Below are 21,787 nucleotides of genomic sequence, written 5' to 3'. Positions count from 1 at the left end.
CATTGATGATTATAGCTTAGATCTATTGTTTGATCAGGGGTTACAAAATGATGGCATTCTAATTCTGTTATTCCTTTTGCATTTATTAGCTGAAATTCTCCTATAAAGAACTCTCTCGCATCAGCTGTTTGGTACATTGAAATACAGTTGATGCAGGATACTTTTTTGATTCTTTGCCTTTATTACTTTTTAAAAGCCTATCTTTTGTATACTTGTACTTTTTATATCACATTGCCCATTGATATTAAATTAGGTATGAGGTAAGTTTACTTTGAACCTTGTACTTGAAATAATAGAAAGTTCAGGTAATGAGATATAATCTGATTTAATTCACATTGTATAATGTACCCCAGGAAGTATATTACATGTATATTGCGTGTGAAACTGCATATGCACGGACTCCCCACCAAGGTTCAAAACTTGTTAAATATTTATTTTTTTAATTTTTTAATTTTTTGGGGATTGCCATATATACATTACTAATAAAAAAATGTCAAATTGTACACTTTAAATATATGCAGTTTATTGTATGTCAGTTGTATCTCAATAAAAATACTTAAAGAAAAAAAGTGTTTATTACCAAAGTTATGGGATGTACCTATGAATGATTATATTTCTGTATGAGTTTGAGGAAAATTATTTTATTTTTCTTTATAGCTTTTGGACTTCTTGGATCAGCATCCCTTTTCATTTACTCCTCTAATTCAGAGATCACTGGAATTTTCTGTAAGCTATGTGTTTACAGAAGTTGGTGAAGGCGTTACATTTGAACGATTCATTGTCCAGTGCATGAATCTTATTAAGATGATTGTCAAAAATTATGCTTACAAGCCATCCAAAAACTTTGAAGGTAATGCTTCACTGGTAGTTTTATTTTTTTCATTTCCTTATTTTAATCTAAGTGTGAAGTAATTGCTATTTTTACGTAAGTTTTTTGAAATTCATTTATTTAAGTCTGAAAAATAAAATGTTGCTGGGACATGAAATAAAGATTAGAGCCTTTAATATGTGAATATCAGCTTTTAAAAACCATACAGTGCATTTAGTAAACTATCTTTAGCAACACAATAGATCAGTTGAAGTCTAGGGCCTTTAAGAATTAAGTACTCTGGTAACCACTGCAGCTCATTTGTAGGCTGTATTTATTTGTACAATTAAAAATTTTCTCTGACCTTATATAAAGCTTCTAGACAGGTTAAATTATATGCTGTATTACAGTTGACCCTCCGACAACGTGGGGGTTAATCTGAGTATAGCTTATACTTGGCCATCTGTATTCGCGGTTCCTACGCACCTGCGGATTCAACCAATCATTGACCGTGTAGCGCTGTAGTATTTACTGTTGAAATATCTGAGTGTAAATGGACTCGCAAAGTTCAAAGGTCAAATGTATTTGGAATTCATTTATGTTCATGTATATTGAGATGAATGAGAATGCTTGTAGGAGAGAGAGAGACATATAAGTAAGTCACTTTATTATGGTGTGATAATATAGCATGGAAATGTACAAGCTATAGTGGTAAGACAGAAGCAAGACTGATGTGTATGTGGTATGAATAAAGGCAAGAGCATCTTTGAGATTTGTCTTTAATACAAATGAAAATTTATTCACCACTATATAAGAGGTATTTTTAAATTTATTTAAGTTACATAATCCAGCTTGGGTAGAATGTTTGTCTGTACAATTAACTTAGAAATTTTATTTTTCTAGATAGCAGTCCTGAAACTCTTGAAGCTCATAAGATTAAGATGGCTTTCTTCACATATCCCACTTTGACAGAGATATGTAGAAGATTAGTCTCTCATTATTTTCTGTTAACTGAAGAAGAACTGACAATGTGGGAAGAAGACCCAGAAGGCTTTAGTAAGTATCAGTTTTTCAGTTTTTGCATGGCTTTTACCCCCTTCTATCAATAGGTATCATTTATTTGAATGATAGGTATAATAACACTGCACTTTAATGTAGTACTTTTGTTCTGAGAATCTTGGTTTTTATTTATTTATTTATTATTTGTTGTTGTTTTAAACAAGAATGCTTGGAATTATTTATTACTTTAGTATTCAAAGTGAAGAATGATAACCACACAGCAATTCTGAAATCTTCCTGGCCAGCATGGTGAGGGCTCACCACGTGGAGTGTGGGGATTCTCTGACCAGGTCCTGGGTCTGCACAGAGAGGAACTCCTTCATCCATTGTTCTCAATGGTACCTTCCTCTACCCTCAGTGAGATTTTTGCTTTTTAAGGTTTTCCTTGGCCACAGCTGAGGTCGGGACCATGGAGCCACCTCCTCCTTGGGAGATATGTAGACCTTGAAGCTGCCTCCAGTTCGTAGAAGATTGGGGGTGGGGACAGGCACTCACATCTCTAGTGAACAACCTGATATACATATTTACATACCATATTCTGGCTCATCGGAATTATTCAAACAGTGGAGGTGAAAAGATGAAAGTGAAATCACCTGCTTTCACATTGTGGAGCTGAATACTCATAATACTTTAATGACCAATCTCCCAAACATTTCTCTCTCTATACATGAGTTTTATGCACTCACCAACATAAATACATGTTTACAGTTGTGGGATGATAGGGTATAAGCTGCTCTCTACTCTGCTATTTAAAAGGATATGTTTTACATCTTCATCTGGGTGGGGATTGCCTAGGTGTAATGAAAGTCCACGACGTGTGTGTGTGTGTGTGTGTGTGTGTGTGTGTGTGTGAGAGAGAGAGAGAGAGAGAGATTTGAAAGTAGGAATCCCACTAGTCTACATATTTATACTAAAATAATTCTATATGACTGTATTATTTTTCTATTGTTGCTATACAAATTACAGCAAATTTAGTGGTTTAAACCAACACAAATGTATTATCGTACAACAGTGGAGGTCAGAAATCAAAAATAGGTTTCACTCATTAAAATCAAAGAGTTGGCAGGGCGGCATTTCTTCTGGAGGCCCTAAGAGAGAGTCCATTCCTAGTCTTTTCCATCTTCTAGAAGCTTCCTGCATTCCTTGGCTCAGGGCTGCATCTCTCTACCTCTGCTTCTGCTGTCACTTGTCCTTCTTTGACACCCCTGCTTCCCTCTTTCCCTTATAAAGACCCTAGTGATTCTGTTGGGTACACCTGGATAATCGAGGATAGTCTTTCACTCAAGGTATTTAACTTAATCACATCTGCAAAGTCCCTTTCAACATGTAGGGTAACATATTCACAGGTTCCAACGATTTTTAAACAGTCAAGATTTTTTTGCATACCACAATAGCCCACAAGTAACAAACGAAATCACAACAGAAGTAAGAAAATGCTGTAAATTGAATGAAAATAAAAACGGAACATATCAAAATGTGTAAGATCTATAAAAGGGATGCTTATAGCTTTATATGCTTTAAAAAAAACCCGAGGACTCAAGTCTATGACTTGTGTCCAACTTAGTACTCTAACAAGAAGAGCAAATTAAATATCAATACAAGACAAGCGTTAATAAGAAAACAATAAACATAATCACAGATACAAGCGAAAATGAAAATAGAAATACAATAAACAAAAATAAAAACAAAAGCTGTTTTTTTTAAGGTACCAAAAATCTTGGTTTTAAAAGTTAGCTTATCATTTTTCTCTTTATTAGCCATTAGTATAAATTGAGAAGAAAATGAATGACTTGTTCAAGTATACAGAATTTTTTCCAGAAAGATAAAATTTTTTAGATGTTATGAATGTGTCATGTAGTTTAAAAAATATATAAAATTAACTATCTTTCTTATCAGGTCGCTTTCTACTTTGTGGTTCATTCTGTATTTTTTTTAATTAATTAATTAATTTATTGGCTGCATTGGGTCTTCATTGCTGCATGCGGGCTATCTCTAGTTGTGGTGAGCAGGGACTCTGTTCGGTGTGTGGGCTTCTCATTGAGCTGGCTTCTCTTGTGGCTCATGGGCTTCAGGTGCGCGGGGCTTCAGTAGTTGTGGCTCGCGGGCTGTAGAGCACAGGCTCAGTAGTTGTGGCGCACAGGTTTAGTTGCTCCGCAGCATGTGGGATCTTCCCGGACCAGGTATGTCCAGGGATTGAACTCATGTCCTCTGCATTGGCAGGCGGATTCTTAATCACTGCACCACCAGGGAAGTCCCTGTATTATTTTTTATTTGTAGAAATTTTCACTTCAGAAAGAAGTTTGGAGATGAAAATTTCTGAATTGCTGAATGGACTATTTAAATTTTAATTTAAAATTAATTTTTTGATGATTAAAATGTTTTTATAGGAGTTCTTTTTGTCTATTTGAATTTTAGTAGTAGCTAGAATATCAGGGTTTTGCTGTAGAAAATCAAGGAATTGTGTGCCTGATAAAATACCTGTGTGTGAAAGAAGTGTTTGTGTGTGAATTACTTCGGCCATGGTCAGATACAGGCTACATTTTAGCTTCTACTCATCCCTTTGGTTGGATGCCTTTGTGTGGTTATACACATATGTTTCCAGAATTTTTAGAACGTCTTAAACATTTTTGTAAGACATCTTCTTTCTCTTTTGTTTAAAAATGTTTTAATCCATTTAGGAAATATAGTACTACACTGTGTAATGCATATTTTGTTTTTGCTTTTTCTTTTAGCTATGGTCTTATGTTTCTTATTGCTTTTTAAAAATACAGTGATATATTATAACATGAAACACGTATTCCTAGAGTTTAAAAGTCCCTGATATATTTTACTTTAAATATAGGAAATCTATAGAAAATGTGACTAATCATTTGAACTTGTAAAACATCGTTATTGTATGAAATGATTCTCAGGATTGTAATGATAGTGTATCAGGTGATGTTACATGCTCTGGGAGTGACAAGTACTTTGAGCTTTCCCCCATACAGAGTTTTTAATGAAAGTGAGAATGCTTATGGATATGAGCACTTGATAGATGGCCGTGATGTACACAGATATGTGTACTTATGTGTAGCTTATAGTAAAGAAATCTGTGTAAGGCCTTGTGTTCCCAAGAATGTACTCTAAGTGTTATTTTAAAACAATTCACAGCTATATTATATTGGTATTATTTAAAATTTTTGTTTTCAAAACTGAGATTTTGGAAACATCCCTCTTGCATTTGTGGAGAGCATCATTTGTTATATTTTTAATTGCAGCAGTGGAAGAAACAGGAGGAGATTCTTGGAAATACAGTTTGAGGGTGAGTATTGATTGAAAGGAAAATTGATAGGGAAAAGCTTAGTGCTTCTTCAGCTCTTGGTAGAGAATGATACTCTATTGAAGATTTCAAGCATCAAGTCAGACAGATGGGAAACATATTCATAATTGTAAGAGTTCATATTTGAGGTGAAAGCACTTAATTAAATTATGAACTTGAATATGAATTTTTTTTTGTTAAGTTGTAGGTTTGCAAACTGAATTTTTCTTCATTTTACAGATTCATTGGGAAATAATTGTCATTGCAGAAACAGGAAATTTGTTGAAAGTGAAAGCTACCTTATTTTGGCTAGACTGATTTTTTTCCTCCTAAGTATTTCAGTAATTATAAAGTTTCTTTTGATATGTTATTTCTCTTGCTACCTGGCATGATTCTTAGAGACCAGCCCATTGCTCTCAGTTATAGAATGCTTTTTAAATATACATTTATTGATATGGTCAGCATTTGAGGAAGATTTATCAAATGTGGTCTTTGAACTTTTCTTTTTGTGAAGACTTCTGTTTACATAATTTACATAATTTGCCATTATTTCTCTAAACATGTCTGTTACTGTTTTTAGTTTCATAAACTTTTATAGAAAATATTAGTACTTAAAAGTTTTAAAAAGAGTTTTACTGCGTTGTTTTTAAAATTCTCTCTTATGGAAAATGTTAAACATATTAAAAAATATTATAATATCATGAACTCTTCTGTATCCAAAACCTATTTTATCAGTTATCAACTCATGACTAGTCTTGTTTCATATAAGTACTCTTTCACCCATTTGGATTATTTTGAAGCAAATATCTGAGATGACATTTCATCTGTACATATTTCAGTATATATATCTGTAAGAATCCTTTTTAAACATAAAGCACAGTACCTTCAGAATTTAATTGTACTTATTATGAAAACATCTAGTGATTCAGTACTTTTAAGAACAAAAATGGATCATTGTTTAAATTTGTGATTTCTTTTACTTTTTGTATCTGTTAAAGGAAGGCTCTGTGGTGAATTGAATTCATGAATTGCTGTTGTTACGTCATTGCCAAGAAAATATACGGTTTTTAACATATTGATTCTGGGACAGTTATTTATAGTTCTATAAATGAACGTGGCTCCAGATCGCTTTTTAAAGAAATACTAATTGAAAATGTAAATTTTTCCTCTCTGCAGTTTTGTGTTTTGGCATGCATAATGCCAAATGATTGAGATAATGAAATAAACTGGCCATGTTAAGAATTAAATTATTATAATTTGATTTTATTTCCTATTGTGTTTACAAAAACCAGTAATAAACTTTTTCAAAAAACATCAAGAATTGGAACCATATTCAGAGTTTTAAGAATGAGTATTCTTTGCTTTAATGTAGAATTAATGAGTGCAATATACCATTGTTTTCATTAGAAATTTATTTTTTTCCCAACAGCCATGCACTGAAGTATTATTTATAGATATATTCCATGAATATAATCAGACTCTTACTCCTGTACTTTTAGAAATGATGCAAACACTTCAAGGTGAGGTATATTTTGTGATACTTTGATTTATCTATTAATATTCAATAAAATATTTTGAGTGCCTACAATGTGCAGTGCACTGTTTGCTAGATCATGTACTAGACATGAATTTGAGAAAGACTGAATGTATGCTTTTATGAAAGAGTGGCCTTCAAGATCGAAAGCAAGGATGGGCAATTCACAAATGAGATAGGCCTTGAATGTGGCAGTTAGATTTTGTTGTGGTAAGCACAGTAGCAGTATAAGCAAAGTAGCAGTCAAATATGTTGGTTGGGGAAATAGTCTGTTTGGAGCATGCTGTGGGAAGTAGTGGGAGAAAAAGTGAAAATAATAAATGTTAGCCTTAGAATGGTGGCAGTGGGGATGGAAAGAAGGTAAATGGATTTGAGAGGATAATGAAGTGAAATTTTTAGCACTTGATCATTGTACTTTGTACACAAGTAATTAATTTTTTAACTCTTTAGAAGTGATTTATCATTTTTTTAAGTTATTTTTTTATAGGAGTGTAGTTGATTTACAATGCTGTGTTTGTTTCTGTTGTACAGCAGAGTGAATCAGTTATACATATACATATATCCACTCTTTTTTAGATTCTTTTCCCATCTAGGTTATTATTGAGTAGAGTTCCCTGTGCTATACAGTAGGTCCTTATTAGTTATCTATTTTATATATAGTAGTGTGTATATGTCAATCCCAATCTCCCAATTTATCCTTACCCCACCCCCCTTTCCCCCTTGGTAACCATAAGTTTGTTTTCTGAATCTGTGACTGTTTCTGTTTTGTAAATAGGTTCATTTGTAAAAAGTTATTTATCACTTCTGACTGTTCTGCTATACTGTAAATTTCATGGAGGAGGCCATGAACACATCTGTGTTGTTTACCCCTTGTTCCCAGTGCCTGACAAACTCAGTGACTGTTCATTGGATGACTTTTGGCCATTAACTGACTGTGCTGGGCAAGGGAAAACTATCAAAGATTATCCTGAGCTTTGGAGTCTTAAACAGATTATTTGATTGGTTTGGGCAGGAATCACATTATAAGGGATCAGGTATTGAGTGGGTGGTAATGGAAGGAAATAACAGCAAGAGAATCTCGTGTAGAGAAGGAGATTCCTGATCTTGTTTGTAGTATTAGAGGGTTGCTTACTTTATAGGCTTTTGTTTTCTCAAAATAGAGTGTTCCTGCTTAAATTATAAACCAAGGGAAGAAATGAGCTATCTATCAAGCTTAATTATGTTCATTTTTAAAGATAATTTGAATATTAATTGTGTTTTCGTATGGGTTGATTTCTAATGTACGGTTATTTACTAATTTCTTAATGTATGATTACAAATTCTTAAATTTGGTACTATTTATACTGCATAAGTTACCTTTTTTGTTGAGTTTAGAACATTATTTCCATTTTCCCCCATCCATTTATTTTTCTTGAACCACTGTAGGAAAGTGGTTAAGCTAATTAGGTTACACTCTGGTAAGTTGCTCTATGGTGGTAAGGTTTTCAGTGATTTCAGAGTTTAGTTGTTTTCTCTCTAGTTCTGGAGCAATTTGCTTATTTAGGGCTGTACTTACTCTAGCTATTGGACTAGTGAGCATATTTAACAGCAGAAAAATGCTTTGATAAACTTGCTAGAAAACTTTTTTTTTAACATTTATTTTATTATTTATTTTATTTTGGCTGCATTGGGTCTTTGTTGATGCATACAGGCTTTCTCTGGTTGCGGCGAGTGGGGGCTACACTTTGTTGCAGTGCATGGGTTTCTTATTGGATGGCTTCTCTTGTGGGGCGCGGGCTTAAGTAGTTGTGACACATGGCTCAGTAGTTGTGATGCATGGGCTTAGTTGCTCTGTGTGGCATGTGGGATCTTCCCGGCCCAGGGATTGAACCTGTGTCTCCTGCATTGGCAGGCGGATTCTTAACCACTGTGCCACCAGGGAAGCCCTAGAAAACTTTCTATTCTGAAGAAATATACTTACTAAGTAAACTGTGTTTTTCATATCTTAACCATGGAAGTCTCCTTTCTGGATAGTAGTGCAGAGACTGCTAGCTTTTTATTCTGAAGTTTCTGCATTATGTAATTTAATGACTCATTTTTCTGTTTGTACTCTTCTTTTTGTTTTCAACCCTTTAATGTATTGTTATAACCTGGTTTATTTTTTATGTTTTGAACTTCTTGTGTGAATTGCGTGTTCTTGTTCTTTTTTTTTCCTTTTGTGAGATTCATCTTTTTATTCTTTTTAAGAATTTTCTCTTATAATTATGGTATAATACAATAGTTAGCAATTTGGCATATATTTTTCTAGAATGTTTCTTGACATGACATTTTCCAAATATGTTATAATGATTTTTAAAATTGTAATATGGTTTTACATGTTGTATCTGTTTTCTCTAATGGTGATGATAACAAAAGTTAAACTTTCTCTTAACACCTACATGTGTATTTAATATCACAAAATATATTGTATTTAACTGAATTGAGAAACTAACAAATTGAGTTCAAATATTTTTTATAAACTAGTTTCATTTACCTTTACCGATACTTATTTTTTCAGGGCCCACTAATGTGGAAGATATGAATGCACTATTAATCAAAGATGCTGGTATGTTAAACTAAAATGATTTAGAAACATATATTTCTTCAGTAGATGGTGTGTCTCTTGTGGCAGGTGTTATGCTGGGAGAGTTGGGATGCAAGGGTACCTAAAATTTAGGAACAGTCTGGTGGTGGAGATAACCAAGTAAGCAGACAATTGATTGTAACATAGTACCAGTTGATGAATGCTAAAATAGATGGTAATCAGGTAGCACTGTGGAAAACTACAAGGTAGTTTTGTTGTACTCAGGGAAAGGCTCCTAAAGAAGGGTTCTATGAGGACACAGGGTAAGTGAGAGTTAATAAGGGGGAGGGGATGGTTCCAGACAGAAGGAGCAGTACGGACAGAAGCTTGAAGGGAAGAGGAACAAGCACAATTAAGTTTTGAATTGGAAGTATTTTGGTTTAATTGGAATACCGAGTTTAAGGGGTTGTGGTGAGAGAAGAGGCTGGAAAGAGGGTAGTTAGGGGCAATAGCATAAAGTATTGCATCTGTTTGGAAGCAGATGTTATTTTTATAATTTGACTTGAATATTTTTAAGTGAATATAATTCTCTGAAAGCACTAAGGAGTATTTAAGAAAAACATAAAGTAACTTAAATGTTTCTAAAATGTCTATTTAAATAATTTCCCAGACTAACATATTGTAGATTTCCCTTTATTAACATATTACATATTTCAAAGTAGTCCTTAAGGCTTGTTTTCTTACATAAGGACAGTTAGCATTTTGCCCAGTATCTGAAATTAAATTTTTTTTTTAATCTTCTTAGTGTATAATGCTGTTGGATTAGCAGCTTATGAGCTGTTTGACAGTGTTGATTTTGATCAGTGGTTTAAAAATCAGCTTCTTCCAGAATTACAAGTCATCCACAATAGGCAAGTATAAAACTTTGTGATTGTTATACACTTATTTTATCTTATTGATTTTCTAATGAAGATAAGAAGGCGCTAAAATTGCTTAAAATTTTAAAAAAGTCATAGTATGACTTAGCTGATAGTGTCTAGTGTAGAAAGGAATAAGACTTGTGAATCTTATAACTAAAAATAAGCAAAATTGTTTCTTGTTATTTTTACTTCAAATGTGAATTGTGATATGTATGAAGTATTTGATGTTAGATAAGCTAGTTAGATAAGCAAGTCTCTGGGGAGAAGGAGTTGCAGAGACACCATGGCAAAAAGTATTTGGACACACTTTAGGCTCGTATCGAGGTACCTAATTCAATAGTGCACATCTGTCTGACATTTAGTGGCATTTTTGCCCATTTCTTCTGTTTCTTATATATTTAAATACTTGCCTGATTATTTTAATTTTAGGTACTGAATGAGTAAAATGGAAGGGGGAAAAAGTTATAGTTTTTATAAATTTTTCTTTGTTTAAAATTAGATGCTTAAAAAAAAAATTCCAAGAGACTTTTTTCTTGTTTTGAATTGTGCAGTTCTAATGATTTATTTCTGTAGATGTGGTACTTATCAGGATCCCTAACATACAGTTGTAGATCAGTTAACATATCTTGACTACTTTAATAAATGAATAGAAAACTATCCATATGTGGATCATTTTATAAATATTTAGAGACATAGAATTGTAGAGTTGGAGATGCTGTAAAAGTAATTTTGACCATAAGTAGCTATCCATTCAGTTATTAGTCATTTATTCAATCCAGTATTTTCAGCACTGGAGTTTACTATGTCCTGGAGAGGCAGTGGTGAATAAGATGGGCTTCAACTCCACTCTTGGGGAGCTAGTGATTCTTCGATGGAGAGAAATCCTTCAGTAGGGAGACAGATATGCACTTTGATTGTCCTTAAACCCTAGAGGCTGTTCAGTCTAGATCTGTGCTATCCAGTACAGTTGCTAGTATAGTAGATTATTGAGTACTTGAAATGTACTTAGTGCAAGTAAGGAAATGACTTTAACTAAAATTTTAATTTAATAACCAAAGCAGTTAAAATATGTATTCGTTACATGTTGAAATGATTGCATTTTGGATATATTGCAATAAATACAAATATTAAATTTTCACATGTATCTCTTTATATATTTTAATGTGGGTACTAACAAATTTAAAATTGCATATTTGGCTTGCATTATATTTCTTTCGGACACACTGCTCTAGACCAGTATTTTTCAAACTTTAATGTGCAAATCAATCACCTGGCGATCTTGTTAAAATGCAGGTTCTGGTTTAGGTTATGGGTCAGGGTCTGGGTCAGATTGTGTGATTCTGTCACACTTTCAAACAATAATACTGCTAGCCCAGAAACCACACTTTGAGGAACAAACTGACCCTGTTCTTAACTTTGCCCAGAAGTGACTGTCATCTTGGAATTTGAACCTTTCTGAGCTTTGTTCTCTTTGTCTAGAACAGAATGTTGAATGTGGTAATCCCAGAGATCTCAGTCCAAAATTGAAGGCTCTGTGATTCCTTTGTTTATTCTACACAAGTCTTGTTTACTTCCACCTCTGTGACTCTGTTCAAATCATCCCTGTCTCTTGAAGTGGCATTTTTTTTTTTTTTTTTCGTTTTTTTGCCTCAAATACTGTTTATCTTAAAGGCTGTTCAAATCCCGTCTCCCTCTGCCTGCTCTTCTCTCTTCCATTTCTGCAATCCTCGTAATAGTTTTGTGGTCTTTAATTCTTTTAGGTATGTTAAACATTTTGAAAGCAGGGAATATACTTTTTTTGGAACTTTAATGAGTAATTCTTTGTATGTGTTTAATCATCTTATAAGATTATAATTTTTTTAAATGTGGTATATTCATTAGTTTACTACATTTTCACCCAGAAATAAATGTCATCTTGCCACTAAAATAAATATAATATCAAGAAGAGACTTTGTGAGTGGAATTCTTGGACACAGGTGATTTTTCTCTTTGCCTAAAGAACCTTCCTTTTCTTTAGGAAAGATGGCCATAGAGAAACAAATGTATGTACATGTTACTGTAAATGTTCTACAACTTGAAAAAATATAAATCATTATTTTTGGTAATCTGAGTCACAGTTTGTAATTGGACACCTTTTACAAAATTAGAAACTTTAGTTGAAATCAATGTAAATTTATATTAATATATAAGTCTAGAAATTTCTCACAGTGTTCTGAAAATAATCTTTGTGAGATTAGCAGAATTGAAATTGGAAAATTCCTTTATTATTACTTTTTAGGGCCTCTCCAGCCTTAGGATTTGGGACATTAGCTAGTTATACCTATTGAAATTAACTTTTTGGTTACTTGAGGAATAGAAGTGGGCTTGGTTTTTATGTACATATCTATATTGTAATTCTTTAATACAAAATAATCAGATTTATAATATATCTGCCTAAGAATTTTCAGTTTTTTAGATCAGAACTTTATTGTTAGCATTTATATTGTGGTACATTTAAAAGTAGCTTTTAAACTTTTATATAGAAATGTATATTGCTTTCTTACTACATGTTAGATTTAAATGATGAAATATACTAAGTGAAATAGGCTTATTAAAATATTTAACATTTTAATTTCATGATTTTCTCTATCTAGGTATAAGCCATTGCGACGCAGGGTGATTTGGCTCATTGGTCAGTGGATTTCTGTGAAATTCAAGTCTGACTTAAGACCCATGTTATATGAGGCAATTTGTAACTTGCTTCAAGATCAAGACTTAGTGGTATGTTGCTTAAAAGTTATTTTTATAAGTTTAACGTATGTTAAAGTTCAAATTCAGAAATGGTTTATATCTTTCTTTAGAATGTTGTTGGCCTTTAAATGCTGTAGTTATTCCTTGGTGAGTAGTTTGATATGAGGGAAGAAAGTCCTTTGATTATTTTTTGCCCTTCTCATCGCTAGTCAATGGAAAGAAAATTTTGACCAAACTCTGCTAATCTAAAATAATTTTTTAATAAGAATAAAAGAAGGCAGTTTAAAAAAAAAATCCTTTTATAGCTTTACATACTCTTTTTCTTATCCATGATAGAATTTGTCATTTTTACATTTGAGATAACACCATAATTTGTATCACCCTTACTGTTGATTCTTTCTTTGTCTCTCAGTTTTGAAGTTTTTGTGGGTTTTTTTTTCCCCCTTTGGAATTGTTTCTTTTAGGACTTTATGTATAGCATTCACATAATATTCCTGATTTTGTGTTACTGAAAACTTGGTATTGACTTCTTTGTTGCTTTCTTCCCCTTAAAGGCAAGTAGGTTTGTTGCTTTATTATATGTCAATTACTCAAAGAGATTTTTTTTTTTTTTCTAAAGAAGTTCAACATAGTGTGGAATAGTACTCCCCTCCCCAACACTGGTGCTTTATTTTATGCCTGAGTGAATATATTCATGACTTACTGTGCATTTTCTTTGTCTTGGGCTTAGGTTTGACTCCAGCATAGTCTTTAAAAAATGTACATGTTTATTTTTTTTCTGAGCTCCAAATTATTTTTAGATAAAATTAAGTGATTTCCCCCTCCCCCCAAATTATGCTAGGATCTTATTTAATCATTTCTGAATATGCCACCTTTTTAAAAAGTTTTGAAGCTACCTGATTATCCTGCTTTTCAGTGAAGGCTTGGATTCATAATTTTCTCATTTTCACATGTGCCACGATAATAAAAACTACTTTTAATGTTCAACAAAGGAAAACATTATTAAAGAAATTATGAAATTAAGAAAACATTATAATTGCAGAAGCACAGAGTACATTCTAAAAGCAAATGGAACTGATCTTTGGATTTTCTACTTAAATGTTACCTACTTTGTGTAAATAATTGAGAATTTACTCTAAATATTATTCTGTAATTATTTAATAGTTTAAGCATCCCATGCTTAAATGAGGGAATCCAGTTTTATTTTACCACTTTAAAATTCTTATAAGTTTATTAATATAATAAAACCTAACTGTTTCTAAGAATACTATTTGCTGGAATTAACTTACTTTTGTAATAGCTTTAGAATAAAACATTTATAAGATTTAAGTTTTGTTTTCCTAGTTGGAAATATTATTTGCTATTTTATCAGTGGTATCAGAAGACATTAAATGCTTTATGAAAATGTTACAAAAGATTTCAGCTCAATTTTCTGTGAGAGAGCGAGAAATGTCTTGGATCTTATACTCTTTTTTTAATGCGTCTATTAGGAGAGAAATGAAAAGTGAGTCATTTAGGTCAGCACTTTAAAAGTAGAACATTAATTCTGTCACATCAACAAGCATTATTGGGGAAAAAGGGTTTCATTGCCAGGTAAGTTTGGAAAACGGTGGACTAAATATTCAAGTAATCCTCTTTACTGTAGGACTGATCAGAACCTTTAAAATGTAGATCTGTGTTGTGACTATCCAAGGAATACACTTTGAAGAAACGCTGCTGTAGATACAGCTTTTGCCCTTTTCTTGTATGTCTTCTGGTGGCTGCATCTCATTTTTACGCTCTTACAGTTTTTTCCTGCCACAATTATTTTCTTATAACTTCTTAAGAAGACAGTGTTTAGTAAGGCACTGAGTTCACTTTGCATATTTTGTTCTCCTTTTTTTCAAGTACATTTAAGATTAATAGTATGTAAGATATACTACTCTAATTTCAAACTGTGAGAAATGTTAGCTAATGAAATGTGGAAAGATACCTTATACATACAGACATACAGACAATGTGCAAACATTCAGACATATATGTACCAACATACAAATGAGTATGTTTGTATATATATACACACATACATACACACACACACAAAATATATAGATTCTGATGAATCCAAATCTTCTTTGGCTTTCACAATCTACGTTCTCTTGCTTGATTTGCTGCTGTTATGGAGTTGGGATACATTTTAACTATAGTTGCTTGTGTGGCTTCCTAGTCTTATAGCCATGTTATTACAAAGTTGACTGTGGCAGAATAGAAATGGTGCAGCAACTGGAGAAAGCAACTTCTCCAGTTGGTAAAGGACTCTATAATTTTTTTCTTTTTTTTTTTAGGATAAGAAGGTTTATTTTAGGGCCAAGCAAGGAGAATGGGTGGCTTGTGCTCAAAACCCCCTAACTCAGGACTCTATAAAATTTTATAATATCAGAAGCTACTGTGTAGATTAAATCTCTGTCTGATACTTGCATGATAGCGTCATTTGATCTGGAGGAATGTAATGCAAATTAAGTGAAATTTTTTTGGTTTATTTGAAATAGTGTAACTTTTCATCATTATTTAGCAGTTAAAACTTGATCTAGGCATAATGGGAGGATATAATATTGTAGTATTTGGAGACTTTTTGTAATAAATGTTGGGAGTTTTGATTAGGTTTAAGATAATGCTACTTTGAAAATTTTAACTTCTAAGCTTATTTCTGACTCATCTTTAAAAAGGGGGTGCTTTTAATTTTTTACTTTTTAAAAGTTAAGAATTTTATCAAGGAAAGAGAAAAATTCAGTGGCTAACCTAACAAGTACCTGGTTTTCCATATTTCCATTGTAATAATTTTCCACATGTATTTCAAATATGTAAGAAATAAAACATTATAAATGCAGTGGAATATCTATGTCTTTTTTTTCCTATATCTTTCTACACTCATTCTGTTGTCTTTTTGTTGAGCAGAGATTTTTAATTTTAGTATAATTAGATTTATTGATTTCCTTTTTCTGTTTTTTGTTTAATAAGTCCATTTTTTTCACACTTGGTTCTTTATTCTATCTGGGATTTATTTTTCCATGTGATATCAAGTAAGGTTCCATTTTTATTATTTTTTTAATAAGGACAACAGTGCTATTTTTTATTGAAAAATCCATTAAAAAATATCTTCTTCATGCTTTGCTTTCTTCCATTCCTCTTAGAACGTGTTACTTAGTAGATGCAGTGCTTGTGGCAAGTTTCAGACTTGAGAATGTTGTTACCACAGTGTAAACAGAATGACTAAATTTTAGGTGAGAGGAACTTTCTTTTCTAGGACCCCCAGATGATTCTCTAACCAGAATATTTGATTTACATACTGGGTTTCTTTAGTAGTAAGGTTTCTGACTCAGTAATAACCTTTCAGTTTTGGAAATTGTAAGTAATTAAAAAATTATTTTTTACCTAGTTTATTTGTGCAAGCTTCAATAAAACAAGCAGGAAGCCACTTAAAAATGAGCATTTGTGTGCCCTTTCAACCTTGTTGGAGGCAATATATAATGTAAACTGTGGTACAACCAGAAGATTTACAGTTTGGGATGGGGTGTGTGGGGGTTATTATCTGTTAAGCAGAGAAAGGGCTATCTTCATGGGCAGGTTGATTACTAACATAGAAATTGTGAATTTTCAAGATGGAAAGTCAGCTAATGGGGTTTAAGAAGGTTCTTTGAGTGGCATGTACATGACTGTAGCAAACCCTGAATACACGGTGGGAGGTGCAGCTGGGATCTGGGCAAAGGTATTTTTAACAAGGTGCATTGAAATTCACCTATCTTTCCACTCTTGTGCCTTTTATGGGTCTCCCAGTTCTGTCATACTTCCTTACAGTTTTGATTTTGTTTTCCAACTTGTCCATTTTTTGTGTCTCAAAAACAGTTACAGGTTTTAAAGTCTGCATTAGTCTGTGTTTTCACAAAATAAATTCTGAATTCACTTGTATTCAGCAAATATATTGAGTAAAATGTTATGGGAAAACCTGAATGAACTTTTTGGCCAAGCCAGTACTTTTCAAAGGAAATATCAAAAAATTTGTGTTTGAAGCATCAAAATATTAGGCCACTCTAAAAGCAGGAAGAAAGGAAACCTTTATTCTAGTAAGTTTCTTATAGTCCATTTGGTTTTGTATTGATATGTCTGGTATCCATATTATATGAAAATGAGCTTTAGAAATTTTTTCTTAAAAGGAGACGAATAAATGGAAGGTGCTTTTTATCCTTTTAGGAAACTTATTTACATGTGTATTTCAGAAGAAATACATTAAAATCTGTAATTTAGTGATCTTGACTTTATTGCATAATAGAGTAAAAAAAGTACCATAGTAGTACCAAGTAGTAAAAGAGGCAATAAGTAGGATAATATTATTCATATTAATATCTCTTATGCTGTTTCTTTTCAGCAGAGAAATAGAATCTATTTCAAAATTGTCCTGTCACGTCTCCCATACTTCCGTTTTGCTGGTGGTCTCGAGTCCCTGAGACACGGCCATTTTTTTCAGGCCCCAGCTTCACGCTAACTGCTTTGGTGTGTGGAATCCCCTTCCCTGCTGTGGGCCGACTGTTGCAGTGAGCAAGCCTTGGGCTGCTCCAAGTCTAGAACTCAGATCAGCCACCCTGACAGCTGTGCCAAGGCTCATTCTCATGCTGGATGTGGAAGTGTCTGGTTACCCTTGCCTTAATGTAGCGGTCTTCTTTGAAAGTAGTGCTGACCTGTGATTTCTTCTTGTTGATTTCTCTGTTGCTGTCATGCTTTTCTGGGATTCTTCCAACAATTAGTTTGTTATCTTAGAAGTTTTCTGATGTTTCAGCTGAAGGTGTAGGGTAGACTCAGGCTGAGTTCACAGTCTGGATCCAGTTCTGGATACTTAGGGTTTCATTCTCCTTCAGAGCTCTAGGTTTATTCTGTGAAAAGTCATATTTAGAGTCTGGTTAAGGGAAGATTTTTTTGTTTTGTTTCATTCCTTTGCGTTTATTTATCAAGTTTTTGTCAAGTCATGTCTTAGAAATTGTGTTAGATGTTCTTCTGCCAATCTTCTGTCACATTCCCCAACTCTTCACTCTATAAATTCAGATTCTGATTTTTTTCCCCATTACTTGTGAATCACTGCAAAATTCATTGTCTCTATGCAGTTAGTTCTTCCTGTTTTCTTTTATAGCTCAGGAAGAGCTAATTTTGTTCTTATTTGTGTTTGTCATATTTTAAATGCTCCTCTCTTCTTAAACGGTGTGTTTTTATTTTCCCTTATGATCTGGCTTCCAATTCTTGCAGTTAAATTAGAGTGCAGGCAAGTCATGATGATTAATTTCATCTTTTTCTCTGCATGCAATACTGTACCGACTTCCCTTTGTTAGGCGGGAAAACACAGTCAATTTTCATTCAGATGTCTCTTGCCTATACTTATTTGTGTAAATATCATTGTTATGAGTTAAGCGCATCTCTGGCCCTTTTGTGGAGGAAGATCAAGAGAGATTTAAGGGTTAGTATGCTGGCAGTTTGATTTCCTTTTGTGGGGGGCTTTCAAGTCCTGGTGTTTGTTCATTAAATTATTGTCACCATGCCAGTTATAGGCCTCACACTGTACTAAATGCTGACAATTTGAAGATGACTAGAAATAGTTCATGTGCTCAAGGAGATTATCCTGTTCTTAAGCTCTTCACATTAGCCATTTTTATTAATAATTATTTAGTATCTGGGTGCTTTTCCCCCTCGCTGGATTGTAAGCTTTTTGAGGACAAGGACTAGGTGTGTCTTACTCAACTTTTTTTCCACAGCACCCAATACAATGCCTGGGAGGTATAGTTCCTTGTTGAATATTTTTAATTGCATGAGTGTGTCACCTTTTCATTAGGTCATTTCATAGTAGAATACTTAGCATAGTTCTTTACGTGTGTTAGATAATCACCACATTTGTTAAATCATTTAAAAATCTAGAAATATATTCCCTTTAGAAACAAGGAATAAAAAGAAAAGGCAGGTGGGAAAACATCTGCACTGTAGGCTCTTAGAATCTGGATTTGGCACCGGAGTACTTAACATTTGATGAACATGACTAATCAGCACCTCAGGACTTCAGAAGATCCTATAAAATGATTGAAACTGTTTCTTTGCGAAAAATGGCTTCAAAGGAAAAACCAGTTGCTATTACAATAGGTGTGGAAAGTGTAGTAGCATCTAAGAAAGTAACGGCTCTTAGCCAGGAAATAAAAGTTTTAGATACATTATTTTACAGAGTAGCATATAGAATTTAATCATGGCTTGAATTCACATTACTTGGTGTGGGAACTGAGTATGGTAGCCCATGCCCATTTAGCTGGTCAAGTCATAGGTAAAACTTAAAAGGAAATAGAGAGATTATGTTGTTGTGATATGATTTTCCCAGGTAACATGCTGATACACAAAGAAAATGTGATTTGGCAAGGCCAAGAGCTTGTACAAACTTTCTGTTTTTGTGAACTTTGGGATTTAGAAAATATCAGACTTTATCTTTTAGTTATTTCAAGGACTTCCTGTAATTGAGGTTACAAATGGGAATTCGTGTTCCTTTTCCTCCTCCCTCCCTCTTCACTTACATATCCACCAGCTTCTCCAAGCCTACGCTGTTTTCCTACTTCTCTTCTCTGCTTCTCAACCTTCCCTTTCCCGCTGGTAGCGTCTTCACACTCTTTTCTCTCAGTGCCACACTCTTCCACAGTCTTATGGCAAATTATTTTTCTTCCTGGAAGCACCCACTGGGTTAAAGATTCCTTTAAGCGAATTATGGGAAACTGAGAAGGGTGGGAATCAACACTATTGTACTTTTTCTTTTTAGCCTTGGTAAATAAGGAGAATGTCCTTTTGTTTCTAAATGTTAATGTACTCTGTGACTTTAATATTAACGAAAAGAGTAGAGAAAGTGGTTTGCAATAAATTTTTTGTCACTCATTATTAGTGATGTTTCGTAAGATTCACAATATACTTTCTTTTAGGTCCGTATTGAAACAGCTACAACTCTGAAGTTAAATATCCTTTAAAAACTTTTAAAACACTTCATTGCAAAGAATTTTAACAACACTTTAAGATTGTTAATTATTTTAAAAATTAATTTATGAGATAGTTTAAAATGTAATTTTTGATTGCTTTGTTATATTTGGCTTTTACATGTATTTTATCCTGATAAATTTCATATATTCTCATTATTCCTTAACTGCTCTTCACCTGTTGATGATTTTGAGTTTAGAACAGATCAGTTTCTACCGGTAAGAATATTTATTTCTAGGTTTTATAACAATTTCTGCTTATGTTTTTTGAATGTCATGTTATTTTATAGCTGAAATTAAATACACAGTATCTGTTATTTATTAAAGTTGCATTCAAAAGTATATTAGATTCTTTTGGAAATGTTTGCTTTTATTGGTAACTTTAATTTGAAATAGTTTACTTTTATTCTGCTTATTTTTATTTGGTTATCTTGTCATCTATTTTGGAGTTGACTGCTAAACTTTTTTTTCTCACAATTATAAAACATATAGTAATTTCATTTCATATTTGTTACTTTTTATCCTTAGGTTATCCACCTTTGTTGTCTGTGTATATATGTCTGTCCTACACTAGACTGCAAATTACTTGAAAAGCAAAATACTAAATCTTACTCATTTTTTTTCCTTTCATTCAACCCTCAGCACCTAGTGTGGTGTTTTCACATAATTGCTACTCAGTAAGCACTTGTTAAATATGTCAGTAAGGTTGGGACGTTAGTGTCTGTTTTTCTTGAGAGGACTAAACAGGAAGAATACTTTATGATAAAATGTCTGCCTATATTTCATATGGGGTTACAGATGGGGAAACTGGCAGAGCAAAAATTTTTCTTTAATAAAAGATTTCTTTAATTTTTGGATGAAAGAAATATGTTTTGCCAATCTGTATAAAAATGAACCAGATATGTGAAAGAACAAATGTTTATGTATCTGGCATCCTGTGATTTGTCAATTCCTATTATAATTTTCATGGTGTAGAAGTTAAAAGCCAGACATAGGATTTTTGTTTTCTGTTTCCTAATCACAATATTCTGTTGTTAGAATTACAAGTATTTATCTACAAAAATTTATATCTTCATGCAGCATATGTTAAGAGCCACATCAGACAGCTGGTATGTGATTGCAGTAATGGCATTCTTTTTGCTTTAATGAGTAGACTTTGCAAAACAATAGGTATATGTGGAAAAGCAAAGACAAAGCACTGTTAAAAGTTCAGTTAGCAGTATAAAATTTAAACACAAAAAGTTTAGACACAGTTTTTCTCTGAAAACATTATTTAGTTTGTAGATGAATTAAATCCTAAAATGGACACATTTAACAGCAATAAAGAAAAAAAATCACTGCCCTAAATATTGGCAGCTTCACCAATTTGAAGTTGTATAGGTAATAAGGTTTTGTTTACTTGTATTGCTTTGATGTTATGATTTAATTTTATTTCTTCTTTCTGTATGTAAAGGTTTTTACATCTCTGTTCCAAACTTCTATTTTTTCTTTTTACCTACAGTATTTGGAAACCATGTTCACACTACTCTTTCAGTTACTGCAGCAAGTTACAGAATGTGACACAAAGATGCATGTTTTGCATGTCCTTTCTTGTGTGATTGAAAGAGTCAACATGCAGGTAATTTTGTTGTAAAACATGAAAATAAATGTTAGAGGAGTGAGTAGAATATATGTAGAATTCATTATTATCTTTGCTTTATATACATTGTGTTAGTCATTAAAATGATTCTAACTAATAGGTTGTGATTTCAGTTATGTTATCAAAATTGACATTTATACCACAGTTTTTATAAAATGACCTAAGAAAATTAAAATTAAAAAATAACAAATTGGGTCAGCAATGTAGAGGTGTTTATTAGAAAGCAAAATTAATATCT

The 21,787-nt window shown here is 32.8% G+C and overlaps 1 protein-coding gene across 8 annotated transcripts in view; it reads left to right on the top strand.

Moving 5' to 3' along the window:
* IPO11 (importin 11) overlaps window positions 1–21,787 on the top strand; it is a 213,332-nt gene that overhangs the window by 71,957 nt on the left and 119,588 nt on the right. For all 8 annotated transcript variants that reach the window (XR_009054785.1, XM_057742725.1, XM_057742689.1 and 5 more), the window contains 10 exons: window positions 658–850; window positions 1,712–1,864; window positions 5,125–5,168; window positions 6,595–6,685; window positions 9,236–9,283; window positions 10,047–10,152; window positions 12,795–12,921; window positions 19,860–19,893; window positions 20,089–20,129; window positions 21,412–21,528. Coding sequence is in view for 7 of the 8 variants with exons in the window: in XM_057742725.1 (XP_057598708.1) it covers window positions 658–850; window positions 1,712–1,864; window positions 5,125–5,168; window positions 6,595–6,685; window positions 9,236–9,283; window positions 10,047–10,152; window positions 12,795–12,921; window positions 19,860–19,893; window positions 20,089–20,129; window positions 21,412–21,528 (954 nt within the window). In the remaining variant the exon portion in view is untranslated. The remainder of the gene's footprint in view (window positions 1–657; window positions 851–1,711; window positions 1,865–5,124; window positions 5,169–6,594; window positions 6,686–9,235; window positions 9,284–10,046; window positions 10,153–12,794; window positions 12,922–19,859; window positions 19,894–20,088; window positions 20,130–21,411; window positions 21,529–21,787) is intronic.

Source organism: Hippopotamus amphibius, chromosome 1, assembly GCF_030028045.1.
Source record: "Hippopotamus amphibius kiboko isolate mHipAmp2 chromosome 1, mHipAmp2.hap2, whole genome shotgun sequence".
In the NCBI taxonomy this organism is placed as follows: Eukaryota; Metazoa; Chordata; class Mammalia; order Artiodactyla; family Hippopotamidae; genus Hippopotamus; species Hippopotamus amphibius.
This window is presented reverse-complemented; position numbering and strand designations above follow the sequence as displayed.